This window comes from Lynx rufus, unplaced genomic scaffold (assembly GCF_022079265.1).
Source record: "Lynx rufus isolate CCGP_SWC_20201006 ecotype Redwood Valley unplaced genomic scaffold, mLynRuf1.p SCAF_40, whole genome shotgun sequence".
Taxonomy (NCBI): Eukaryota; Metazoa; Chordata; class Mammalia; order Carnivora; family Felidae; genus Lynx; species Lynx rufus.
The window spans coordinates 2,781,447-2,793,964 of NW_025814857.1; the positions used below are offsets into that span (position 1 = coordinate 2,781,447).

General features: G+C 57.1%; 1 protein-coding gene across 2 annotated transcripts; it reads right to left on the reverse strand.

Annotated features, from left to right (window-relative positions):
* Positions 1 to 604: 604 nt before the first annotated feature.
* On the reverse strand, positions 605 to 1,949 carry LOC124525382 (melanoma-associated antigen 8-like). 2 transcript variants are annotated; one of them, XM_047097767.1, is made up of 3 exons: positions 1,511 to 1,949; positions 984 to 1,288; positions 605 to 837 (listed from the first exon to the last, which is right to left on the reverse strand). In XM_047097767.1, exons 1-2 carry the CDS (start codon positions 1,829 to 1,831, stop codon positions 1,097 to 1,099), a joined length of 513 nt encoding a protein of 170 aa, XP_046953723.1. In that variant the 5' UTR covers positions 1,832 to 1,949; the 3' UTR covers positions 605 to 837; positions 984 to 1,096. The 2 variants fall into 2 exon arrangements, with proteins under 2 accessions (XP_046953723.1, XP_046953722.1); XM_047097766.1 differs by having other exon boundaries at positions 605 to 840.
* Positions 1,950 to 12,518: the final 10,569 nt, after the last annotated feature.

Below are 12,518 nucleotides of genomic sequence, written 5' to 3' on the forward strand. Positions count from 1 at the left end.
CAGGCATCCAAGACCGAGGCCCCACCTCTGTCACTATCCTTTCCGGGATCTTCACCTTGACTCTGACCGGCTCGGGCCGTGCCCCGCCATCTGAACAGCTGAGTCTGTGCGCCTCAGATCCAGGCTCTCACTCCCCGACTTCCTGGAGACAGAGGCAGGGAGCACACCGCAGCCACGGTCCCCTCCCCGCTACATTGTGATGAGCTGCCCAGAAGCATCGCACTGAACAGAGATCCCAGGCCAGCCTGGCTCGGGCAGGGCATCTCCACTGCGGGGCTCCCCCCCTGGAGCCCCACCGCCTCAGCCTTCTTTCATTTCTTCTGCTCCTCTTAGGGGACCTTTCCCTGCCTTCCCATGGGGACCGCAGCTGCTAGATAGTCACCTATGGGTGGGACGTGTCCTGCCTCTCCTAGTGTCCTCACTGCCAACACAGGGCCCTTCCGAGAGTGAGCAGAGCTCAGCGAATGTCCGGCCACAAATGTCCCAGTGAGCTGGGGACCTCTGCTCAGATCGAGTGTCTCCTCCTTTCTTGGAGACCCAAGCAAAGGCAGGCACACATCTCTATGTCCCTTGTCCAGAATGACAGATGACAAGGGACAAGAAGCAAGAACGAACATCTTTTATTTCTCCATGTCCTGAAGCCATCCGTTTACTGCCAAGGTCTTCACGTTTGCAAGACATCCCTGTCTGTGCCCAGCCCAGGCACCGCGATTCCCTTCTGGATCCCGAACGAGGACGGAAGGGTTCCCAGCTCGTTGCACCAAACGGCAAAACTCTGACTCTTGAACACCTGTGGCGTGGGTGCCACTCCCACACTGAGCCCGAGGCTCACGAAACCTTCTATGACAAGGAACAACATCTGAAAACTTCCTCGACGAAACAAAGATCGATTTCCGAGGCCACGTAGACAGAGAACAAGAACCCACCCAAACGTGCGCTTGGCCCCGCTTTCCCCCAAGCCGCCCTGGCCCTCCACTACTCACAACGCCCAGCGCCCGCTCTGCTCGCACTCGCAGGGGAGAAGTGGCCTGGCTTCGTGCCCCGCAGGAGAGGCTGCTCGACCCCAGGTGGGAACGGGCCCGGCTGCCCCTCGGGCTCAGGCCCGCTCTTCCTCATGGCTCACAGCCTCTTCGGACAGACACGGAGACCCGGGCTGCCTGCTGTTGACCGCGAGGATGTGCTGCAGCACTTGCACGGCGCTGGTTTCTGCGTGCGCCCTGGGACCCCACAGGAACTCGTAGCGTGCGGGCTCGCTGCCGGGCACCTGCCGGTACTCCAGGTACCCTTCCTGCACCCAGACTTCGGTCAGCAGCTCCCTGGGCTCCCCATAGAATACGTGCTCCCTGCCGGCATACACCCCCATGACCCCCAGCGCTTCCCACACCGCCTCCTCAGGGGCACGGTCCTCCTCCAGGAGGATCACCCACAGGACCAGCACCAGGAGGCTGGTCTTGGGCATGCCGTGCCTACCACTCGGCGTCCCATCGCAGCTGAGGCCCAGGATGCTGACCAGGACGTAGGAGCGCTCGCGGGGGTCCACTTCCTTCACGTCGACTCCAAAGACCAGCTGCAGATACTCGCAGGCTCGGCGGAAGATCACGGGGAAGCGGTCCTGGTCATCTTGGCTAACCGCCGCCAGCATCTCCGCCCGTGTGGTCGGCTGATTGGTGCGATACTTGAGGAGCAGAAGCAGCACCAGGCCGGCCACCTTCACGCGGAGCGCATCTGGGAGCGAGGCCTGGGCCCCTGCCGGGGCCCCCCAGGTGCTCGACCCCTCCTCATCGGGGCTGCTGGAGCCCTGGTGGGACTGGCTCCCCGAAGCGCCTGCCATGGCACTGGGGGAGGGGCAGGAGCTCCGAGGGCTCTGGGGAGGACTCGGGGACCCGGCAGCAGCAGACCCCTCCTCCAGGGGGACCAGAATGAGGACAGAGCAGGAGGAGGACGGGGAGGAAGGGGAGGAGGAGGAGGAGGAGGGGGGAGATGGGTACCCCCCCCTCCTCCTCCTCTGCTTTCTCCTCCTCCAACTCCACCTCCTCCTCCTCCAACTCCTCCTCTTCCTCCGAGTCCACCTCCTCCACCTCCAACTCCACCTCCAACTCCACCTCCACCTCCTCCTCCTCCAACTCCTCTTCCTGGGGTTCCACCTCCTCCACCTCAACCTCCAGCTCCTCCACCTCAACCTCCACCTCCAAATGCACTTCTTCCACCTCCTCCTCCTCCACCTTCTCCTCCTCCAACTCCTCCTTCTTCAACTCCAACTCCTCCTTCTTCAACTCCACCTCCTCCACCTCCCTGTCCTCAGGCTCTGGCAGCGGTGCATCCCATGGCAGTGGGACCTCTCTTGGCTCCTCCTTCAGCTTGCAGAACATACTGCTCTCACCCAGGGACATGATGGTCGCCAGACCTTGGAGACAGAAGAGGGGTGGCTCCTCAGGGGGAGGCCCAGCCCACCCAGACCCCGAGCTCCCAGGCCTGAGAGCGGGGCCGCGTGGGGGTTGGGGGCCGAGGGGTCCCATCTGGGGTGGGATGGGCGAGCCCCCGGCCCCACGCGGGGTGCACCCACCTCGCCTGGACAACCGACTGGCACGCGGCCGCGCCTCCTCTGCTCTGTGACCTCAGGACTCCTGCCTCAGACCAAGGCCTCAACTGCAGAGCTCGCAGAGCCCCTGGAAGAGGGAGGGATGGAGGGAGGGAGGGGGGGAGGGAGGGGGCGCCTCAGGGTCTCAGGGTGGGTGCAGACCGCGAGCACCGCCCCGGGCCCCCACCCCCCACTGCGGCCAGGGGATTCTGGCCAGGACTCTGGGCGGCCCCGCCCCGGGAGCCCCCACCCCCCCCACCCCCCATCAGGCCTGGGCCTGCCCCTTCTGGGCCTCCGCTGACAGCCAGAGCGGACCCGAGCGGCAGGGCAGGCCTGGGCCCTACGCAGGTGTCCTGGGCTGGGACGCAGCGCCTCCTCTCTCCCCTGCACCCCGGCCAGGGCCCGGGATCCTGCCTCGGCTGACCGGGGTCCAGCCCCGCACACCAAGGCCCTCCCCTCGCCCAGACCCACCGCGGGGGCGGCTTTCCGAGGGCGGCCCCGGGGCTGGGGTCCAAGGGGCCTCCGGCCGTCCTCCCGCAGGGCTCTCCCGGGGAGCCCCGGGCCCGCTGCCTCCCACCAGAACCCTCACGGCCCGGCGAGGTCCGGGCCAAGGCGGCTGGCGTCGCACGAGGCGACCAAGTCCGGGGAGGCCCGGGGCCGATGGCGGGGGGCTCACGTGGCTTCCTTGGGGTCCCTCAGCCCTATCCTCTCGACCCCATCCGGACTCCCTGGGCGGCCTGGGCCTCGGGCTCTGCCGCCTGACGCCGGCTCCTCGCGCGCAACCAGCTCTCAGTCGGGCTGGGACCCAGAGCCCGAGTCCGCCCACGCCTCACGCCCTGGTCACAGTCGTCGTGGTCGCGCCACCCTGCGGCCTCCACCGCCGCCGCCACCGCCGGACTCCTTCCCCTCTGGGTCCCGGCTCCCTCGCTCGTCCCTCTGGGCCTCACCTCGAAGCCCACGAGGCTCTGCGCCCTTGCCGCGCCTGACGGGATTCGAGGCGCGGCCGGAAGACGCCGACGCCGACGCCGACGCCCACGCCGACGCCCTCGCCGGCGCCCCACGCCGAGCCCCCCTCGCCCCGCCCCGCCCCGCCAGTCTCTTGAGACCCGGATGCGGAAGTCCAGACACCCCGCGGGGCCTCATTCCCACTAGGGGCTTCCCTAGGCTGCCGCTAGGGGTCGCCTTCCGGCCAGGGCCTGCGTTCTGGGGGCCAGAGTCCCTCTCTCGGTGTTCCCTAGGTGGCCTCCTGCACCCCGGGGTTGGCCTGTGCGCGTGGCCGCTGACGATGGGAACTCGTGCCCCTCAGACCGGGTCCGAAGGTCTCTGGGACGCACCGCCCAGGCTCAGTGACGGGGTGCCCGCCACCTCTGGACACCCGATGCAGGGGCTCCCCGGGCCTGCGGCACGGACTGACTTCGTAGCTCTGGGCTGGGGTGGACCTGGTCTCCTGACAGCACCTGGGCCCTCCTCCCGTCTGCCCACCGGAGCGGCTGCTCCCGACAGACAGCGGGTCCTAGGTTCTGCCCAGCTCACCCATCCGACCCCCACTCCCCCGTCCAGGTGATCCGAGACCCGGATGCCCAAGTCCAGCCTCGCCCAGTGTCCCCATCCCTCCCGGGGGCCTGCGCGGACTGACTCTGTTGTGGGGTCCAGGCTCCTTTGCCTGCAGGTCCCTCTGTTCCTCATTAGGAATCGCCCCGGGACACGGGCCCTGCCCTCTGCCCACCTGAGGTGGCCCAGCCACCCCCCCCCCCCGCCCCCTGCGCCTCCTCCGGTGTCTCTGAGACCCGGCTGCTGCGGAAGTCTGGCCCGACTCTCCTCCGCGAGTCCCCATGCCTCCCAAGGGCCCTTCTCAGAAGGCCTGAGGTCTTGAACTTTGGGACGTCCCCTCTGTCCTGGGGACCCGAGTCCCTCAGTCCTCCCTCTGACCCCCACCTGGACACCGTGGCCCCGTCCTGTGTCCCTGCCCTTTCCTGACCTAGGATCCTGTCCCTCACCCCAAGGTCCTCAGCTTCCTCAGATCCCCGAGGCACAGTTGAGTGGACGGGGCCTGCGGCCACCCTCTACACGTACCCCGGCACCGCGGCCCAGGCTGATCTCCTCTCCCCGGGGCGGGATGGGCCCTGCGGATCTCCATGAAGTCCCGACACCTGCTGCAGAAGAGCCTGGGCCCGTCCCCCCTATTATTCCTGCCGCCCCGCCACACACGCTTCCGACTTTTCTCTCTTCCAACTGTTCCTGCTGGTTACTTGGTCCTGCTCAGATAGGCCTGAACAAAGCCTCCTGTTTTCTTGCTCCTCGGACAAGTTGTCCTCAGAGGAGGGTCTCAGTTGGTAGCCCCCCTTCTATTCCTCCCCCCTCTCTTCTTGCTTTGGTCTCTTCTAGCTGTTCTTGCTGGTTGGTTGGTTCTGCTCCGACAGGGCCCCAACAAAGTGTTCTGTTTTCTTGACCCCATGTCAAGTTGTGCTCAGAGTACTGTTGTAGTTGGTAGCCCCCCCCCCTTTATTCCTGCCGCACCCCCCCCCACACACATTTCTTGCTTTGGTCTCTCCCAACTGTAATCACTGGTTTGTTGGTCATGCTCAGCTATGTCCCAGCAAAGAGTCCTGTTGCCTTGTCCCCAACACAAGTTGTCCTCAGAGTAGGGACTCAGTTGGCAGCCCCCCTATTACTCCTGCTCCCTCCCACTTACCGGTTTGGTCTCTTCCAACGATTCCTGATGTGTAGTTGGTCCTGCTCAACAGGCCCCAATAAAGAGTCCTGTTTTCTTGCCCCCTGGGTCAAGTAGTGTTCCGAGTAGGGTCTCAGTTACTAGGCCCCTTTCATTCCTGGTCACCACACTTCCTGCTTTGGTCTCTTCCAACTCTTCCTGCTGGTTAGATGGTCCTACTCAGATTGGCTCCAAAAAAGAGTCTTAATTTACTTGCCCGCTTTGTCCAGTTGTTCTCAGAGTATGGTCTCAGCTGGTAGCCCCCCTTTTATTCCTGCCCCCCAATTCCTGCTTTGGCCTCTTCCAACTGTTCCCACTGGTTAGTTGGTCCTACTCAGATTGGCCCCCAAAGAGTCCTATTATCTTGCCGCCAGGTTAAGTTGCCCTCAGAATTGGGTCCCATTTGGCAGCCCCCCTCTTATCCCCCCCCCCATTCCCGTTTGGTTCCCTTCCAAAGGCTCCTGCTGGTTATTTGCTCCTGCTCAGATAGGACCGAACAAACAGTCTTGTTTTCTTACCGTCTAGATCAAGTTGTCCCCAGAGTAGGGTCTTACTTGGTAGCCCCCCTTTTTTTTGCCTGCCCTCCCACTCTGTCTACTTTGGTCTCTTCCAACGGTTCCTGCTTGTTACTTGGTCCTGCTCAGATAGGGCCCAACAAAGAGTCCTATGTTCTTTCCCCCAGGTCAAGTGGTCATCAGAGTAGGGAGTCGGTTGGTGCCCCCCCTTTTATTCCTATTGCCCACCCCACACTTCCTGCTTCGGTCTTTTCAACCTGTTCCTGCTGGTTAATTGGTCCTGCTCAGATAGGCCCCAACTACGAGTCCTATTTTTATTCCACTAGGTCAAGTTGACCTCAGAGTGGGATTTCAGGTGGTAGCCTCCCCTTTTATTCCTGCCTCCCCCTTCCTGCTTTGGTCTCTTCCAACTGTTCCTATAGGTTAGTTTGTCCTGCTTGTATATGTCTCAACAAAGAATCCTATTTTCCTGCCCCTAGGACAAGTTGTCCTCACAGTTGTGTTTAATTTGGCACCCCCCTTTTGTACCTGCTGACCACGCCCCCCCCACACACACACTTCCTGGTTTGGTCTCTTTCAACTGCTCCTGCTGATTAGTTGGTCTTGTTCAGGTAAGGCCCAACACAAAGTCCTGTTTTCTTGGCCCCAGGTCAAGTTGTCCTCAGAGTTGGGTTTAAGTTTGTAGGCCCCCTTTTATTGCTCCCCCCCCCATACTTCTCACTTTGGTCTCTTTCATCTCTTCCTGCTGGTTAGTTGGCCCTGCTCAGATAGGCTGCACCATGATTCCTGTTTTCTTTCCCCCCAGGTCAAGTTGTCTCCAGAGTAGGGTCTTAGTTGGCAGCCCCCTTTTATTCCCGATCCACCAGTTCCTGCTTTGGTATCTTCCAAGTGTTCCTGCTGGTTAATTGTTCCTTCTCAAGTAGGCTGCAAGAAACAGTCCTAATTTCATGCCCCTAGGTCACATTGTTCTCAGCATCTGGTTTAATTTGGTAGTCCCCTTTAGATTCCTGCCACTCCTCCAAACACACTTCCTGGTTTGGTCTCTTCCAACTGTTCCTGCTGGTTAGTTGGTCCAGCTCACATAGGCACGAACCAAGAGTCCTGTATTCTTGCCCCCGAGGTCACGTTGTCCTCAGAGTAGGGTGTGTGTTGGTTGCCTCCCTTTTGTCCTGCCCCCCCCCACTTCCTGCTTTGGTCCATTCCAACTGCTCTATTGGTTACTTGGTCCTGCTCCCATGGGCCACAAAAGGGAGTCCTGTTTTCTTGCCCCCAGGCCAAGTCGTCCTCAGATTAGGGTCTCAGTTGGTAGCCCCCGTTTATACCTGCCCCGGCAAACTTCTCGCTTTGGTCTCTTCAAGTACTCCTGGTGGCTAGTTGGTCCTGGTCAGATAGGTCCCATCAAAGAGCCCTGTTTACTTGCCCCACTTCAAGTTGTCCTCAGAGTAGGGTCTTCGTTGGTAGCCCCCCTTTTACTCATGCCTCCCACACTTCCTGCTTTGGTGTCTTCCAGCTCTTCCTGCTGATTAGGTAGTACTGCTCAGATAGGCCAGAAGGAAGAACCCTGGTTTCTTGCCCCCCCAGGTCACGTTGTCCATAGAGTAGGATCTCAGTTGGTGTCCACTTTTGTTCCTGCCTCCCCATTTCCTGCTTTGATCTCGTCCTACTGTTCCTGCTCGTTAGTTGGTCCGACTCAGATAGGCCCCAATAAGAGTCATGTTTTCTTGCCTCGTGTGTCAAGTTGTCCACAGGGTAGCATCTCAATTTGTAGCCCCCCATTTGTTCCTGCCCCCCCCCACCTTCCTGGTTCGGTCCTTCCAGAGTTTACTGCTGGTTGGTTGGTCCTGCTCAGATAGGCCACAACAAAAAGTCCTATTTTCTTGCCACCAAGTCAACTTGTCCTCAGAGTAGGATTTCAGTTTGTAGTCCCCCTTTTATTCCCTCCCCACCCCACTTCCTGCTTTGGTCTCTTCCAACTGTTCCTGCTGGTTAGTTCGTCCTTATCAGATAGGTCCCAACAAAGAGCCCTGTTTTCTTGCCCCCTAGATCAAGTTGCCCTCAGCGTATGGTCTCAGTTACTAGCCCCCCCTTTTATTCCTGCCCCCCACACTTCCTGCATTAGTCTCTTGCAACTGTTCCTGCTGGTTAGACATCAATCTCAGATAGGCCCCCCCAACATTGTCCTGTTTTATGGCCCCCAGAGTCAAGCTGTCCTCAGAGTACGGTCTCAGTTGGGAGCACCATTTTTATTGCTGCCCCCCGACACTTCCCGCTTTGGACTGTTCCAACCCTTCCTGCTGGTATAGTTGGTACTGCTCAGATAGGCCCCATCAAAGAAACATATTTTCTGACTCCTAGCTAAAGTTGTTTCCAGAGTAGGGTCTTAGTTGGTAGCACTCCTTTTATAGCTCCCCCCCCCCCCCGCCACCACTTCTCAATTTGGTCTCTTGCAACTGTTCCTTTATCCTGCTCAGATAGGCCCCAACAAAGAGTCCTATTTTCATGCCCCTAGGTCAAGCTGTCCTCAGAGTAGGGTTTAATTGGTAGCCCCCTTTTTATTCCTGCCACCACCAGCCGCAACACACAGTTCCTGCTTTGTTCTCTTCCAACTCTTACTACTGGTTAGTCGGTACTGCTCAGATAGGCCCCAAAATAATCGTGTTTCCTTGCCCCCAGGTCAAGTTGTTCTCAGAGTTGGGTATAAGGTGGTAGCCCCCGCTTTTATTCCTGTACCTCACACACTTCCCTTCTTGGCCTCTTCCAACTTCTCCTGTTAGTTAGTTGGTCCTGCTCAGATAGGCCCCAACAAAAAGTCCTGTTTTCTTACGCCCAGATTAACTTGCCCTCAGAGTACTGTCTCCATTGGTAGCCCCCTTTTTATTCCTGTCCCACAACGCTTCTTGCTCTGGTCTCTTCCAACTGTTCCTGCTGGTGAGTGCGTCTTCTCAGATAGCCCCGAAGAAAGAGTCCCGTTTCTTGCCCCCAAGGTCAAGTTGTCCTCAGAGTAGGGTCTGACTTGGTTGCCCCTGTTTTATGTCTGAACCCCCACACTTCTCGCTTTGGTCTCTTCCAACTCTTCCTGCTGATTAGTTGATCCTGCTCAGAGAGGCCCAGACCAAGTTTCCTGTTTTGTTGCCCCCCAGGTCAAGTTGTCCTCAGAGTAGGGTCTCAGTTGGTTGCCACCATTTTATTTCTTCCCCCCCAATTCCCACTTTGGCCTCTTCCAACTGTTCTTGTGGGTTAGTCGGTCCTGCTCAGATAGGCCCCCCAAGAGTCCTGATTTATTGCCCCTAGGTCAAGTTGTCCTCAGAGTAGGATCTGAGTTGGTAGACCCCCTTTGATTCCTGCTCCCCCCACGCACACTTCCCACATCGGTGTGCTCCAACTGTACCCGCTGGTTGCTTGGTCCTGCTCAGATAGGCCCCACCAAGAGTCCTGTTTTCTTGATCCCTAGTTCAAATTGTCCCCAGGGTAGTGTCTCAGTTTGAAGCCCCCCTTTTATTCCCTCCCCCACCACTTCCCGCTTTGATCCCTACCAACTACTCCTGCTGCTGCTTAGTTGGTACTTCTCAGATAGGCCCCAGTAAAGAGTCCTATTTTCCTGCTCCAGGTCACATTGTCCTCAGAGTAGGGTCTCAGTCCGTAGGCCCCTTTGAAGCCAACACCCCTCTTTGGTCTCTTCCAAATTCTCCTGCTGGTTAGTTGGTCCTGGTCAGATAGGCCCTAACAAAGAGTCCTGTTCTCTTGTTCCACGTTGTCCTCAGAGTAGGGTGTAAATTGGTAGCCCCACTTTTATTGCTGTCCCCCCCACATTTCCCACTTTGGTCTGCTCCAACTGTTCCTGCTGGTTTGTCGGTCCTGCTTAGATAGTCCTCCACAAAGAGTCCTGTTCTTGCCCTCGAGGTCAAGTTTTCCCCAGAGTATGGTCTCAGTTGGTAGCCTCCCGTTTCATTCCTTCCTCCCCACACTTTCTGCTTGGGTCTCTAACAACTGTTCCTGCTGGTTAGCTGGTCCTGCTTAGATAGGCCCCGCAAAAGAGTCCTGTTTACTTGCCCCCAAGGTCATGTTGTCCTCAGAGTAGTGTGTCAGTTGGGAGCCCTCCTTTTATTAATGCCCCTCCCAACTGCCACTTCCCACTTTGGTCTGTTCCAAGTGTTCCTGGCGGTGAGTTGTTCCCTTTCAGATAGGTCCCAACAAAGAGTCCTATTTTCTTGTCCCCAGGTCAAGGTGTCCTTAGAGTTGGATTTAAGTTGGTAGCCCCCCTTTTATTCCGGCACCCCACACGCTTCCCTCCTTGGTCTCTTCCAACCTCTTCTGTTGGTTAGTTTGTCCTACTCAGGTAGGGCCCAACAAAGTGTCCTATTTTGTTGCCCCCTAGAAAATGTTGTCCCCAGAGTAGGGTCTCATTTGTAGCGTCCTTTTCATTCCTGTCCCCCCTCCAATTCCTATCTCTTCCAACTGTTCCTGCTGGTTAGTTGGTCTTGCTCAGATAGGCCCAAAGAATAAGTCATGTTTTCTTGCCCCCAGGTAAATTGTCCTCAGAGTTGGGTTTAAGTTCGTAGCCCACCTTGTTTCCTGCACCCCACACGCTTCCCTCCTTGGTCTCGTCCAACCGCTCCTGTTGGGAAGTTTGTCCTGCTCGTATAGGGCCCCACAAAGAGTCCTATTTTCTCTCCCCTAGGTCATGTTGTCCCCAGAGTTGGTTCTCATTTGTAGCCTCCCTTTTTATTCCTGCTCCCCCCATTCCTGCTTTGTTCTCTTCCAACACTTCCTGCTGTTTAGTTGGTCCTGCTCAGATAGGCCCCAAGAATAAGTCATGTTTTCTTGCCCCAAAGTAAGTTGTCCTCAGAGTTGGGTTTAAGATGGTAGCACCCCTTTTATTCCTGCACCACACACAATTCCCTCCTTGGTTTCTTCCAAAATTCTCCTTGTGGTTACTTGGTCCTGCTCAGATACGCCCAAAGAAAGAGTCTTGTTTTCTTGCCCCCAGGTCAGGTTGTCCCCAGAGTAGGGTCTTAGTTTGTCGCCCCCTCCCTTTATTCCGCCCCCCCCAACCCCCACACACTTCCTGCTTTGGTCTCTTCCAACTGTTCCGGGTGGATAGTTTGTCCTGCTTAGATAGGCCCCAACAAAAAGTGCTGTTTTCCTGCCCTCAAATCAAGTTCTCCTCAGAGTATGACTTCAGTTGGTAGTCCCCCTTTTACTACTGCCACCCCCCGACACACACTTCCTGATTTGGTGTCTTTCAACTGTTCCTACTCGTTAGATGTTCCTTCTCAGGCCCCAACAATACTCCTGTTTTCTTGCCCCGAGTTCAAGTTGTCCTCAGAGTTGAGTTTCAGTTTGTATCCCCCCCCCCCCGCCGTTATTCCTGTTTCCCACATACTTCCCTCTTTGGTCTCTTTCAACTGTTCCTGCTGGTTAGTTGGTCTTGCTCAGAGAGGCCCCACCAAGATTCCTGTTTTGTTTTGTTTTGTTTTGTTTTGTTTTGCTCCCTAGGTCAAGTTGTCCCCAGGGTAGGGTCTCAGATGGTAGCCTCCCCTTTTATTCCTGCCCGCCCACACTTTCTGGTTTGGTCTCTTCCAACTGTTCCTGCTGGTTACTTGTTCTACCTAGATAGGCCTCAACAAAAATCCTATTTTCCTGCGGCCTAGATCAAGTTGTCGCCAGAGGAGGGTCCTAGTTGGTAGCCTCCTCTTTGACTTCTGCCCCCCACCCACACACACACTTTCTGCTTGGGTCTCTTCCAAATGTTCCTGCTTGTTAGTTGGTCTTGCTCAGATAGGCCCCAACAAAAAATCCTGTGTTTTTTTGTGCCCAGGACAAGTTGTCCTCTGAGTTGGGGCTCAGGTGGTAGTACCCCTTTTATTCCTGCCCCCCACGTACTTTCCGCTTTGGTCTCTTCCCTCTGTTCCTGCTGGTTGCTTGGTCCTGCTTACATAGCGCTCAACAAAGAGTCCTGTTTTCTTGCCTCCGGGTCAAGTTGTCCTCAGACTAGGGTTTCAGTTGGTACCCCCCTTTTATTCCTGCTTCTCCCCCCCCACACACACACTTCCTGCTTCCGACTCTTCCTACTGTTCCTCCTGGTTAGTTGGTCCTGCTCAGATAGGCCCCAACAAAGAGTCATTTTCTTGCCACCAGGTCAAATTGTCCAGAGTCGGGTTTCAACTGTTAGCCCCACTTTTTTCCCTGACCCCAACGCTCTTCCAGGTTTGGTCTCTTCCAACTGTTACTGCGAGTTAGTTGGTCCTGCTCACATAGGTCCCACCAAGAGTATTGTTTGTTTCATTGCTCCCTAGGTCAAGTTGTCCCCAGAGTAGGGTCTCAGTTGTTAGCCCCCCGTTATTCCTGCCCCCACCCAATTCCCACTTTGGTCTCTTCCAACAGTTCCTGCTGCTTAGTTGGTCCTGCTCAGATAGGCCCCCAAAAAAGAGTCCTCTTTTCTTGCCCCCGAGGCCCAGTTTCCCTCAGAGTAGGGTTTCCTTTGGGTGCCCCAGTTTTATTCCTGTTCCACCCAACACTTCCCTAGGTGGTCTCTTCAACTGCTCAGGCTGGTTAGTTGATCTTTCTAAGATAGGCCCCAGGAAAGAGCCCTGTTTTCTTGCCCCCTAGGTCACATTGTCTTCAGAGAAGCATATCAGTAGGTAGCCCCCGTTTTATTCCTACCCCCTCCGCACACTTTCTGCTTAGCTGTCTAACACCTGTTCCTACTGGTGAG

Excerpts from the sequence above, each read along its gene's own strand:
- LOC124525382 (XM_047097767.1), bottom strand. The coding sequence starts at position 1,831 with ATGGCAGGCGCTTCGGGGAGCCAGTCCCACCAGGGCTCCAGCAGCCCC. Across the intron at positions 1,289-1,510 it reads GCGAGCGCTCCTACGTCCTG|GAAGGGTACCTGGAGTACCG; the intron begins GTCAGCATCCTG and ends GTCTGGGTGCAG.